The sequence below is a fragment of the Lynx canadensis genome, chromosome E3 (genome assembly GCF_007474595.2).
Source record: "Lynx canadensis isolate LIC74 chromosome E3, mLynCan4.pri.v2, whole genome shotgun sequence".
In the NCBI taxonomy this organism is placed as follows: Eukaryota; Metazoa; Chordata; class Mammalia; order Carnivora; family Felidae; genus Lynx; species Lynx canadensis.
Genome location: NC_044318.1, coordinates 3,173,389 through 3,186,468, shown reverse-complemented (window position 1 = coordinate 3,186,468; position 13,080 = coordinate 3,173,389). Strand labels below are relative to the sequence as shown.

General features: G+C 51.1%; 1 protein-coding gene across 3 annotated transcripts; it reads right to left on the bottom strand.

The window, feature by feature from the left end:
• Nucleotides 1-5,655: 5,655 nt before the first annotated feature.
• On the bottom strand, nucleotides 5,656-12,457 carry ZNF174 (zinc finger protein 174). Of its 3 annotated transcripts, XM_030300593.1 has the most exons (4): nucleotides 12,365-12,457; nucleotides 11,284-12,012; nucleotides 10,060-10,282; nucleotides 5,656-6,794 (listed from the first exon to the last, which is right to left on the bottom strand). In XM_030300593.1, the coding sequence occupies exons 2-4, from the start codon at nucleotides 11,689-11,691 to the stop codon at nucleotides 6,193-6,195; spliced, it is 1,233 nt and encodes a 410-aa protein (XP_030156453.1). In that variant the 5' UTR covers nucleotides 11,692-12,012; nucleotides 12,365-12,457; the 3' UTR covers nucleotides 5,656-6,192. The 3 variants fall into 3 exon arrangements, with proteins under 3 accessions (XP_030156453.1, XP_030156452.1, XP_030156454.1); XM_030300592.1 differs by lacking the exon at nucleotides 12,365-12,457 and having other exon boundaries at nucleotides 11,284-12,358; XM_030300594.1 differs by lacking the exons at nucleotides 5,656-6,794; nucleotides 12,365-12,457 and adding an exon at nucleotides 9,612-9,800 and having other exon boundaries at nucleotides 11,284-12,358.
• Between the last annotated feature and the right edge of the window lie 623 nt (nucleotides 12,458-13,080).

Here is a 13,080-nt window from a genome sequence, read left to right as displayed (position 1 = left end):
GCTGGCCAGCAGACAAAATGCTTTCACTGACACGTGTTCACTTCACCGATCATGTGAGGTTATCAGGGCAGGCCTTCCCATTACCAGTGGAGAAAAGAGGGTGGGATGTTTTATTTTTATTTGTTGAATTTCTAAGTAGGCTACACACCCAGCGAGGAGCCCAACGTGGGGGCTTGAACTCATGACCCTGAGATGAAGACCTGACCTGAGATCTAGAGTCAACGCTTAACCAGCTGAGCCACCCAGGTGGCCCAGGTCTGGATGTTCTAAATACTTTTTAGTTTTGTTTTTTTGTTTGTTTTTAAGAGAGAGAGAGAGAGTGCGTGAGCGGGGAAGGGGCAGAGAGAGATACAGCATCCAAAGTAGGTTCTGTGCTGACAGCAGAGAGCCTGACCTGGGGCTCAAACTCACAAAGCATGAGATCATGACCTGGGCTGGACCCAGATGCTTAACCGGCTGAGCCACCCAGGCGCCCCTTAAATTGTTTTTTTAAAAATTTTAATGTTTGTTTATTTTTGAGCAAGAGAGAGACAGAGACAGAGTGCAAGCAGGGGAGGGGCAGAGAGAAAGGGAGATACAGAATCCGAAGCAGGCTCCAGGCTCCGAGCTGTCAGCACAGGGCCTGACACGGGGCTCAAACTCATGAACCACGAGATCGTGACCTGAGCTGAAGCCGGACACCTGACGGGTCTGAGCCACCCAGGAGCCCCAGTGTGGATGTTTTAAATGATGTATCCAGGCCACCAAGTGGGAGAATGACAGAGCTGGGTGCAAGCCTGTTCCTCGGTCTCAACCTGGCACTAAGGCCACTCCTCTGGCTTGTTTACTAAGCTGCCTCAGGTCCAACTACGGCCAAATCACTCCCAAGACAAGGAAGGTTCTTCTGGGTTTGCCTAGCGGGCTCTGCCCTTATCTGGCCCCAGAGGAGTTTCTAGAGCCAGGAGTGACATTTGGAGTGGTTTGTCTCCACTTGTTTCACCAGTAATTCAGGAATTGGGACCATACTGGTCACCAGTATTTCGGCTAGTGACAGCTTCGTTAAAAGATATACTGCAGGGGCGCCTGGGTGGCTCAGTCGGTTGAGCGTCCGACTTCAGCTCAGGTCACGATCTCACGGTCCGTGAGTTTGAGCCCCGCGTCAGGCTCTGGGCTGACGGCTCAGAGCCTGGAGCCTGCTTTCAATTCTGTGTCTCCCTCTCTCTCTGCCCCTCCCCCGTTCGTGCTCTGTCTGTCTCTGTCTCAAAAATAAATAAATGTTAAAAAAAAAATTAAAAAAGAAAAGATATACTGCAGGGGCACCTAGGTGGCTTAGTTAAGTGTCCAACTCTTGATTGCGGCTCAGGTCATGATGTCACAGTTTGTGAGTTCGAGCCCCGCATCAGGCTCTGGGCTGACAGCTCAGAGACTCCTAGGGACTGTCTCCCTCTCTGTCTCTGCCCCTCCGCCGCTTGCTCTCTCTCTCTCTCAAAATAAGCAAACTTTAAAAAAATATTTGAGGGGCGCCTGGGTGGCGCAGTCGGTTAAGCGTCCGACTTCAGCTCAGGTCACGATCTCGCGGTCCGTGAGTTCGAGCCCCGCGTTGGGCTCTGGGCTGATGGCTCAGAGCCTGGAGCCTGTTTCTGATTCTGTGTCTCCCTCTCTCTCAGCCCCTCCCCCGTTCATGCTCTGTCTCTCTCTGTCCCAAAAATAAATAAATGTTGAAAAAAAAAAATTTAAAATAAATAAATAAATAAATAAATATTTGAAAAAAGATACATCGCAATTGTGCAAAAGTATATTACAAAAGAACGGGAGAAGATACTTGCGAGTCATGTACCTGCGAAGGACTTGACTCCAGGACCTATAAAGGACTCTTACAACTCAACGATGAGAACGACAACCCAATTTGAAAAGAGCAGAGGTTGTGAATAGCCGTCTCTCCAACGAAGATACACAAGTGGGCAGTAAGTGAGAAGACGCGCAGCATGAGGGAAATGCCAACCCAAACCACAAGTGACACGGCACTTCACGTCCACTACACGGCCACACTCGGAGAGGCGGTGACAGGTGTTGGCAAATATGTGGAGGAGCCGAGACCCTCACCCACCGCAGGTGGGGACGTGAGGTGCGGTGTGAAAAAGTCTGGCAGCTCCTCAGAAACACTTCAGTGTCAAGTCAGCATTCGACCTGGCAATTCCGCTCGTAGGTATATACGCACAAGAAACGAAAACACATGCTCACAGAAAGCCTCGGGTGCGCGTTCACAGCGGCACTACTCACAAGAGCCCCAAAGTGGAAACAACCCAAACGTCCCACACTGGATGGACAGATAAATAAAAGCGGTCCACGCACACGGAGGAATATTACTCGGTCACGAAAAGGATAAAGTTCTGATGCCTGCTAGGACGTGAATGGACCTGGGAGGCACTGTTCACAGGGGACACAGGGATGGAGAGCGACCGCTCAACATGATGGGGTTCCTTCTTAGCTGCTGAAAATATTCTCAATTAGATTGTGGCGATGGTTGCACACCTCCATGAAGATCCCGTAATTATTGAACTATATACTTTAAAGGGACGAATGTTATATTGAAGTAGATCTCAAAAGAGCTCTAAAAAAAAAAAAAGCATTTTTCTTTTAGAAACATCGGGGGAAACGTCAACACTGTGTACTGGATGGTATTTGGGAGTTGTTGACTCTGTCGGGAACGGTAATGGTATGAAGGGAAGAGTTTTACAAGTCCTCATCTGCTGTAGATGGAAAATGCTTTTTCAGGGAAATCTGCGAGGTCCAGATCCCCAACCTGTGCACGAATGCTTCCTTCTCTGACTCCCTGGGGGCAACCGGGGAACAGAATACCTCAAGTAGGAGTCACCCTCACCCATGGCTAAGTACAAGCCAAACCCACAGAAAATAGTAAACCGTTCAGGTTGCTCATGGGTGAGGGATGCACACAAGAGGAGAAATATTATCACTTAAATGGGGTCACTAACTGCGAGCCAGCAGGTGGGTGGTCCGTGCGGAGGCCTCCGGTGCATCCACACAAGGGCAGGGGGGTGGGGAGAACCCCACATCTGCAGAACTGAGCACACCTGCAAATGTGGCTGTGCGTCTTCTTCCACCCTTCAGACTCTCCTCGCTGGAGTTGAGCCTTACCTGCCGGAGGAAAACTGGGCTGGGAGAGACAAGGGAGCATCACAGGTTTGAAAACCTTCTGGGAAGGAGTGAGATTCAGATTGGCAATTGTGCCACATTTATCCAAGGACCGCATCTGACTTTACGATTCAGCAATTATTTTTTTAAATGTTTACTTATTTTTGAGAGAGACAGGGAGAGCGCGAGCGAGGGGCAGAGACAGAGAATCCCAAGCAGGCTCCACGTTGTCAGCACAGAGCCCGACACGGGGCTTGAACCCGTGAACCAGAAGATCACAACCTGAGCCGAAACCAAGAGTCAGACGCTTAACTGACTGAGCCATCCAGGCACTCCTAAGATTCAGCAATCACTGATTGTGTGCAGAAGAGAGAGAGCACATACACAAAGTTCTCCAAAACGTACCAAACAAACAAATCTCTTATTTAAAGAAGTCTTCCTGTTCCAACTCTTAATAAATAAGAAAACTGGAAATCTAGTTCATTCGCTTTCAGGAGAGATCTTTGACTAACCAAGTTGATTCAACACATGGGTATGCTTGGGCCAAATCTGCGCCCCCCCCCCCCAATGAAGATGCCCACATCCTAATCCCTGGAGCCGTGAATGTTACCTTATAGGGCAAAAGGGATTTTTGCAGATATGATTAACAATCTTGAGACGGGGAGATTATCTTGGATTATCTGGGTGAGCCCAAATATAAACATTACAGCAGTTTAAAGAGGGAGGCCGGAGGGTAAGAGTCAGAGGACAAGGGGATGTGGTGTCAGAGAATGGAGACGTGCACTTTGAAGATGGAGGAGGGGGCTACAAGCCACAGAATACAACGGCCACTAGAAACTCAGAAAGGCAGGGAAACAGATTCACCCATTCGGACACCTTAATTTTGGCTCTGTGAACCTGACGTTGGGCTTCTGACCCTTGGAACTCTAAGAGACTGTGTTGTTTTAAGCCACTAAGTTTGTGATCATCTATCTGTTACAGTGCCGATGGGAAACTGATACAGACATAACTATGATTAAGGGGGTCTTATGACAGCAAAATTGGCCTGGGAAAAGGAGATGGATGAGGTGGGGACAAAGGAGGAATCAAGAGGTCCTGACCGGTGAGAGGCAACAGACAGGGGTGACGTAAGGAGCAGGAGTAATGAGGGCAAACTCCTCTAAAACCTTTTTTTTTTTTTTTTAAGTTTTTATTTTATTTTTGAGAGAGAGAGAGACAGGGCAAGTGGGGAAGGGGCAAAGTGAGGGAGACACAGAATCCGAAGCAGGCTCCAGACTCTGAGCTGTCGGCACAGCACCTGAGGCGGGGCTCAAACTCATGGACAGTGAGATCATGACCTGAGCCGAAGTCAGATGCTTAAGTGACAGAGCCACCCAGGCACCCCAAACTCCTCTCAAATCTAACGTGGTTGCCGGGAAGGGGACTGTGAACCAGTCTAAAGGTCCGCTAAAAACGACGAGAAAGGCCAATGAGCTTCCATTAAGTCTCTCTCTGCCCAGAAGACAAGAGGCTTTGTCCACTGCATTGAACACATCGTCACCAGGATCTCTGACTCAGGACTTGGCCCTGACGGAACACCTATTTCTCTTGGCGGGGCGTGGGCTCAGTCCAAAAGCTAACATGATGGGAAAATATGGTTCCTGTCCCTAAAGAGCCTTTACCGTGAACAGTACAGCTCCCGACCTCAGCACTACTGCCACTCTGGGCCACGTGACCCCGTGGTGGGGCTGTCCTGTGCACTGCGGCGCGCTCGGCTGCATCCTGGTCTCCACCCACTAGAGGCGAGTCATAAGCACCAAAAGCATTTCCAGACACTGCCAAACGTCCTCTGGGGGGCAAATCTGCTCCCAGGGTGAGCAGCACCGGCGTGTGGTGTGAGGCAGGGAGTGACACAGTAAAAGTGCCCAGAGAAGGCTTTGCTGGGCAGGCCACTCCTGTGAGGCGGGAGAGGGAGGAAGTGGTGGGGGCGGCAGGTCGTAAGGTCAAAGGGAACGGCGTGCGGTGTGCGCAGAGCCCCCTGGGGGTGGAGGATGCAGCACGGTAGAGGGCCTGGAGGAGGCCGGCAGGGACCTGCGGATATTCGGGTATCCTCACTTTAGGAGGAACGCCACACGGCCGCTTCCCGCCGGAGGCACCCATCTACCAGCAGTCTTCTCGGAAGTCCGAGATCCACTCGTTTGCTGTGGGCGACTAAGGACCACACCGACCGGGTTCGGATTCTTACTCCGAAAGAATATGGGGACGGACCGAGATCAACTCTGGCCTCGTTCCAGGACCTGAACACTTCGTGCAGATATCTTTTGTGTTTTCTTTTTTAGAAACTTCACTGAGAGAGAATTTACACGTCCTAAAATTAACCCATTTCAGTGGTTCTTAGTAAAGGTCCTGAAAGAATCCAGTTTTCTAACATTTCATCACCGGCCTGAGGAAGGAGAGCAGTGAGGGCTCCCCTCACTGTGTGTGCGCACGCGTGTGGAGAACTACTTACTCGGGAATCCTGTCCTCACACAAACACGTTTACGCTCTCGCTTCATGTGTCCTTTATTATGAACGGCCAGCAATGACAGAAAGAGTATTAGGGGATTTATATTCCAAAGAGCTTTTGCCTTGAAATCACTGATCGTTATTACCGAAGTGCGTGTGCGGTAAAGACTGTCGGGCACGACAGCAAGTACATCAGGTATATACATGTGGAATTTCCCCTTGAACGTATTTAGAGAATAAATAAAGCGGCAGGGGGAAGACTGCACACCAAGGCGGGGGGAGGGGCACCTGCGGGGTGGGCCGGATTCTCTCAGCGGTCACTCCCCGCTCTCCAGCAGAGACCCCAGTTCTCTCTGACCCAACGCCCAGACCCGCCACTTCTTCACCCTGTCACCGACACGGTCACGTCCCCCTCGGCATCTTCTGGAACTCCTCACAGGCCAAACGTGCACCGCATCCCTCAGGGACTTCTTGCTTTCCTTGTAAGTCACACAGACACCCTGGGATTTACATGCAAGTAAGGGAAGGAGAAATTCGGATGCCTTCCTTCTGAACGGAGAGAACGAAGCCCCGCTTTCAGTCCCCGTGGTGGAGTCTGTGGTGCTGGTGGAGGTTTGAGCTCTGGCGAAAGCTTTTCCCACACTGGCCGCACTGGTAGGGCTTCTCCCCGGTGTGGATCCTCTGGTGCAGTTTCAGCGTTGACTGGCGCCCAAAGCAGTTCCCACACTCTCCGCACGTGTAGGGCCTCTCCCCTGTGTGCACCCGCTTGTGTCTTTTCAGCTCCGAATTCCACGTGAAGCTTTTCCCACAGTCATCACATTTGTAAGGCTTCTTTGCCGAGCGGGCCGCCTGGTGACCAAGGCGCTGCAAGCGACTGCTCAGGCTCCTTCTGCCCCCTTTGCTTTTCTTCAGCTCTCTCAGCGGGTGGCTTTTCAGGGGGCTGCTGATGTACTCCAGTTCCCTGCAATGTCTCTGGTAGTGAGCGAATGGCTTCTGAGCATTCGGGGGGCTGACCTGCCTCCGTGACAACCGGGGTTCATTCCTATTCGCCCCTCTCGGCTCGGGACTCTGCAGACCATTACCTCTGGGTCTGCCAGGGGACAGGGCACATGGCTTCCCTCCTTTAGCCCCCTCTGGCTGCGGATTTTCCTTGTTGTCACTTTTCATTCTGGGGGCCTCTACAATTAGAAAGAACAGGTTTCATTTCCTGGGCTCTGAAGAAAGGACCTCAGCAAAAGAGCTAAGAAACATTCTCGAAGTGTGGTCCTCTCCTGGCAACTTGCATTCGACTCATCTGGGCCACCTGTTACGTAAGCAGGCTGTCCCTGCATCCCCACAGCTGTGGAGTCAGGATCTCTGGGGGTGTGGGACCTGGAGATCTGCATGGTTAACAGGTTCCTGGGGTGATTCTAATTTGTATTAGAGTTAGGAACCAAGTTCCCCAACCCCATGTCTTCTTCCGACCTTTAGGGAAAGGTTAGGGAAAGAAAAAATATGGAAAAGCAGACCCATCAGCCCCAGCATTAATTAACAAATGGAAATAAGAGAGAGTTGAAATTTCAACACTGCAACACACTCACTCACATGGACACTGAGTGATCGCCACAGTTTCTTTAAATAATGGGAAATGCAGCAAACGTGGCATGTTCGTTCATTACAAACGTGACAGCATTAGGGTTAAAAACCGTAACACAGGCTAGACGTGTATCCTGACTTCAGAAACTCCACAGTTTGTGACCATCACGATTGAGGATTGGGATGGAAACGAGCTGGAATGTCTGTGGGCAGGTAGAAGGATCTGGAGTTGTGCTACCCTGTAGGATTCCTGCCAGGTGGGAAGGATACACGTGTATGGGTACCTGTGCACGTGCTATTCAACAGGGTAGCCACTAGCCAGCTAGAGCTACTGAGTCCCTGAAATGTGGCTAGTGTGACTGAGAAACCGAATTTTACATTTCATTTAATTTTCGTTAATTTAAATCCAGATTTAAATTAAAGCAGCCTATACAATTATGGTCAACTGCTTTTCAACAAGGTTGTCGACACAATTCAATGGGGAGAGAATACTTCTTTCAATAAAAGCGCCTGAGACAACTGGATATCCACTTGGAAAAGAATGAGGGTGGACCCTTGCCTCATAACACAACAAACAACAACCCCAAATGGATCAAAGGCCTAAATATAAGAGCTAAACCAACGTCCCTTTGAACAAAACATTGGCGTAAATCTCTGTGACTCTGGATTAGACGATGGTATTTTAGATATGTCACCAAGAACACAAGCAAGCTAACAAAAAAATAAATTGGACTTGATCAAAATTAGAAACATTTGTGCTTCAAAGTATACTATTAAGGAAGTGAAAGGACAACCCGAAGTGGGAAAAATACTTGTAAATTATATATATAAGACTCTAGTATCCAAGATATACAGAGAACTCTTAAAACAAAAAGACTAATGCAAATGAGAGATGGGCAAAGGATCTGAATGGATACTTCTCCAAAGAAGATACATGACTGATCAGTAAGCACATGGAAAAATGCTCAACGTCATTCGCCATCAGGGAAATAAAATCTCCATGAGATACCACTTCACACCTAATGGGACTGCTGTAACCAAAAAGACTGACAAGTGTTGACAAGGACGTGGGGAAATCAGAATCCTCCCAGGGACTGCTGGCGGGAACGCAGAATGGCGCAGCCGTTCTGGAAAACAGTCTGGCATTTCCTCGCAAGGCTAAGCAGAGTTACCGTGTGACCCAGCTATGCCACTCCGAGGTATACGGCCAACAGAAATGACAACATGACCACACAAAAACGTGTACACAAATGTTCACAGCAGCATGATTTATAATAGCCAAAAAATGGAAATACCCCAAATGACCATCAACTGATGCATAAACACCGTGTCTGTATAATGGAAAATCCACCATAAAAGGAACAAAGTAGTGAATGATACGTGTTACAACATGGATGAACCGTGAACACGTTACGCTCAGGGAAACAAGCCAGTCACAAAACAGCACAACCAATGTGATTCTGAAATATCCAGAACAGGCAAATCCAGAGACAGAAAGTACACAGTGGTTGCCAGGGGCTGGAAGAAGGGGCAATGGAGAGTGACTGCCAATGGGTCTGGGTTTCTTTTTGAGGCTACAAAAATATCCAAGAATTAGAGGGCATGGTTGCACAAGTGCACAAATACACTAAAAACCACTGAACTGTACACTTTGAAGGGGTGAATTTTAGAGCATGTGAATTCTATCTCCATAAATAAAATTTAAATAGCCACCTGTGGCCAGCGGCAACTGCACTGAGCGGTGCAGCTCTGACGGAAGGCACTGCTGATGTTCGGGATGAAGAACGTGAGAATGTACCTGCAGCGATCAAATAAAAGAAGATGGAGCCCGCATGCACATTGAGCCGCCTGTGATGAGGCAGGAGAAGGGAGTGTGCAGGCCCAGGACCACGAAGTCCATAGGTTATGGGTCAGGACCTCAGCCAGGATCACAGTACTTTTCCACTGGATGCCCCAGGTGTTCTCCATTATTATTTATTTTTATGGTTATTTATTTTGAGAGAGAACGTGAGCAGGGGAGAGACACAGAGACAGGAAGAGAGAGAATCCCAAGCAGGCTCTGCACTGTCAGCATAGAGCCCAGCGCAGGGCTCGATCCCATGAACAGTGAGATCATGACCTGAGTAGAAATCAAGAGTTGACGCTCAACTGACTGAGCACCCCGCACCCCCCGCCCCCGCCCAGCACCTTGGTCTTCTCCATTCTTAAGTTCCAAGAATAACCAAATTCAAGTATTTCACTGAATGTAGCAAATCTTAAAAAATCAACGCGTTCTAGCCTTCTGGCAACTTTTTGCTCTAACTTGCTGACCAGCCTCTGTATTCACATCACTAAGATTGGCCAAAGTGTCACTGTCATTTGGTCTTCGAGTACAGCAGGGCTAACAATTACTGGCATTGTACCAGAGACAGGTGGGGAAATAGACATAAGACATCACAGGGAGAGGAAGAGGCTGAAGGTATTATGGAGCGGGACATTTCCTCTAATGAGCCTAACATTCTTTAGGCGCTTTCTAAACATGGGACCATTTTAAGTGATGAAACTCAGCCAAGGTTTGCATGGATGTTCATCAGTGGCCATATGTGGATCTGTCTTCACTGTAAGAAGCTCTGAAAGGAACAGAAAAGTAGGACCTAGATAATCCTATTGTGTACTGCATTGTTAGAGTCATTAAGAGACACTGAAAGAAACGTACTTCTTATGTACAGTATTGCTACCATTCTAATCTGTGAATTTGTTAGGGAATAAAGCTCTCCTGTTATATAAAACACTGAACAAACTCACCGCAAGGTCTATGGCTTTTCAGAACGACGAGATAATCTGCTGGAGGTAAAGGACTTAGGGAGAGAAGAGGCATCAAGTGTTTACCTGTACCAGCCAATCTGGGGCTTGGTTCCTGGAGGAGTGTGGATTTTTCCCAATGATGAGAGCTCAGCTGGTCCGGAGATCCCGCCTGGGAAGGCTCCTCCAGAGCACTCTCCCGGGGAAACCTCCTAGGAGTTTGCAGTTGAAAGTCTGGTAGTTCCTGTTCTCCAAGCTGAGATCCAGTTTTCTCCAAGAGCACCTTCTGCCCCTGCATACACACGGCCACCTAGGAACAAGCCCCATGCATTAGAGTGCAGCCAGGGGACTCAGTAGAGAGGAGCATGACCTCTCTCACTGCTCTGTGATGACCCTTTACCCCGGGAATTCCTGATAACAGCCTGGACGTCAACTTGGAAAGACTTCGGAGACTCTCAAAGGAAGCAAAGGGAAGGACATGCAGAATGATTAGAGAGGCTGCTTCAAATCAGCCAGTATTTCTTGAGTGGGTGCCCCTAAAGCATGAGTCTTTCTCAAGACCTCAGAGTCAACACAGAGAAGGCACAAATATCAGGGTTAGTCATGACACTGGCCCAGCAGATCGTCACCCTATGTCCATGTGCCTCCCTACTTCTACTGGAAACAGGTCCTGCTGGATGGGGAAGCAGGATGGTGAGGACATTAAAAAAAAAACAACAAAAAACAAAACAAAACTAATCAATTGTTCTGCCCCAGGCTTCCCTGGGAAGGAGATCCCAGTAGTAGCAGGGCTCTGAGTGCACTGCTCACCCTGCTCTCTGACTGCCTCCATTCCCCAAAACACATGGTTGTTTGCTTCCTGCCTCGCCTCTGACTGGAGTCTGACTTGGGGGTGGGGGCTGGAAGAAACACTGGCCAACTGAGCTGCAACTTCCTGATCCAAAAGCAGGACACTTCACCCAAACAAGGTCCACCAGGAAATTCCCCCCAAATCAAGTTCCTACCCAACAATACGATCCTTTCTACTAAGAATCCTGATTGTAGGAAACCTTCAGGAGGAATGGGTGTGGGGAGATCGGGCAGCCAAAGAGCAAGAACCTTACTTGATCCTCTACTTCCTCACTGGAGTGCCAGTGCCTGAGTTTTCTGACAACCAGTGATCTCTCTCAGGGGGTGTTCCCAAACAGAAGCCAGAAGCACCCTTCGAAGCCATCCGATCCATTTCTGGACTAACTAGGGAGGGAGCCAAAGACCAGAAACTATCCAGATGAAAACGAAATTCTGGGGACCACGAGGGAGGGCCCTCCTTACCCACTGCTTTGGTCTCTTGGCTGCTCTTTGAAAATCTTCCACCAGGGTCACAATCTCCCTGCAACTCATTGGACATCGATGCCTGACGCGAGCCTGAATCTCCGAGGGCAGGATGTTCAGGAACTGCTCCAGCACCAGCAGCTCCAATATCTGCTCTTTGGTGTGCAGCTCGGGCTGCAGCCACTGACGGCAGAGCTGCTGCAGCCGGGCGAGTGCCTCTTGGGGTCCAGACACCTCTTGATAACAAAACCGTCGGAAGCTCTGGCGGGAGAGCTCGGGATCGGGGCGGTCCTTTTGCAGAGCGGGTCCCCGTTTCTCTTCCAGCTTTGTTATTATGTGTCTCTCTGGCTTGGAGGAGGCCTGAATGTGGGACTGCGAGCTCAAAGTTATCTCCATCTTAGCCGCCATCTTGGGGCTCAGGAGACAGCCTCTCTCTCCTGGCAAGCGGCTCAAGCCTTCAAGATCATGACTCTGGACAAGGGTCTCTAAGCGCTGGAAAGATGTCAGCGAGGGCGGGGCACATACAGGCCCCAAGCTCCCGAAGACAACGCAGGGCCCGACGGAGAGGAGCTGTCTGTCCCTCTGGCAGTTTCCTGAGCTGTCTCCAAATGGAGAAAAGTCATAACGTTCTAAAAGGAACTGGGGAAAATCTTGCTTTTTATTTCATCGATAAACGCACGAGGTCTCAGAGGAACTGCGCAAGGTGATCCATCTGGCGGTCGGGAAATCCTAGGAAAAGTTCAAGTTGTCACACAGGTGGCCTGCGCCAGCTCCGCGGCACCCGGGCTGCACCGACCTCGAGCACGTCGCCCGGAGCCGCGGGGCTGCGCGTGCCGGAGGGGAGGGATCGGAACCCCCACGCGCAGCAAGGCAGGCTGAGCACGGCGGCGGCTCGCTCCCGACGCCCGGCAGGCCCACTCGCTCCGGCCTCTGAGGGCGCCCCGGCTGCCCCTGGCGAGGTGGAGCTGCGGGCTCTCCGGCGCGCGGCTCAGCTTCGTGGCTGCGTGCGGGCCGGGGCTGCGCCTGAGGCGGCAGCTTCGCCGACGGCCCCGCAACCCGCGCCCACCGGCCGCGGACTCACCTCTCTGGGGACCCGGGCCCCAGAACCTGGGAGCCAGGGACGGGGGCGGGGCCGCTCGTCGCGGACACTTCCACTGGCTGAGGAGGAATGACGCGCGAACTGCGCCGCAGGAGGGCCCGCCCCCTCCCCTGGGGGATTGGCTCCCAGAAGGCGTTCTCTCGTGTCTATTTGCTGCTGAGTCTGTCGGTGCTGGCGAGGGACGACGCCCGGCCTTCGCAGCGCACGCCGGGAGTTGTAGTCCAAAGGCGCTGCTCGCGAGCATGCGTAGCCGGCGGACTAGCGCCGGGGCTCCTAGCGCACACTTCCGGCCGGGCGGCTGAGCGAGTCCGGTGAGTGTTCCCTTTCCTCGCGGCCGCGGTCTCGCAGCGGGGTCCGACGCCCGCCTGTGAGCCCCTTTGCCGCTGGGAATCTTTTCAGGACGGTGGGGACAGGCGCGGTCCTCCTTCCGGGCCTTGCCCGTGCGGATGTTTCCCCACACCTCGCACCGGGCGCAGCGGGAGTCCTCAGAGCGTCCCTGCCGAGCGCGAAGTGAGTCAGCCCTGCTCCCGTCTTCGTCCTGCTTCCCGCCAAGCGCCAGCGTCTTCGTCGGAGTGAAACACATTTCCGATACAACAAACTATGGGGGGGATGGCAGGGGTCATGAAGAGCACAGGCTCCGTCTTCCGCATGAAACTAGGATAGCATTTATTAAATAATTCCTCATCAGAGAAGGTGCA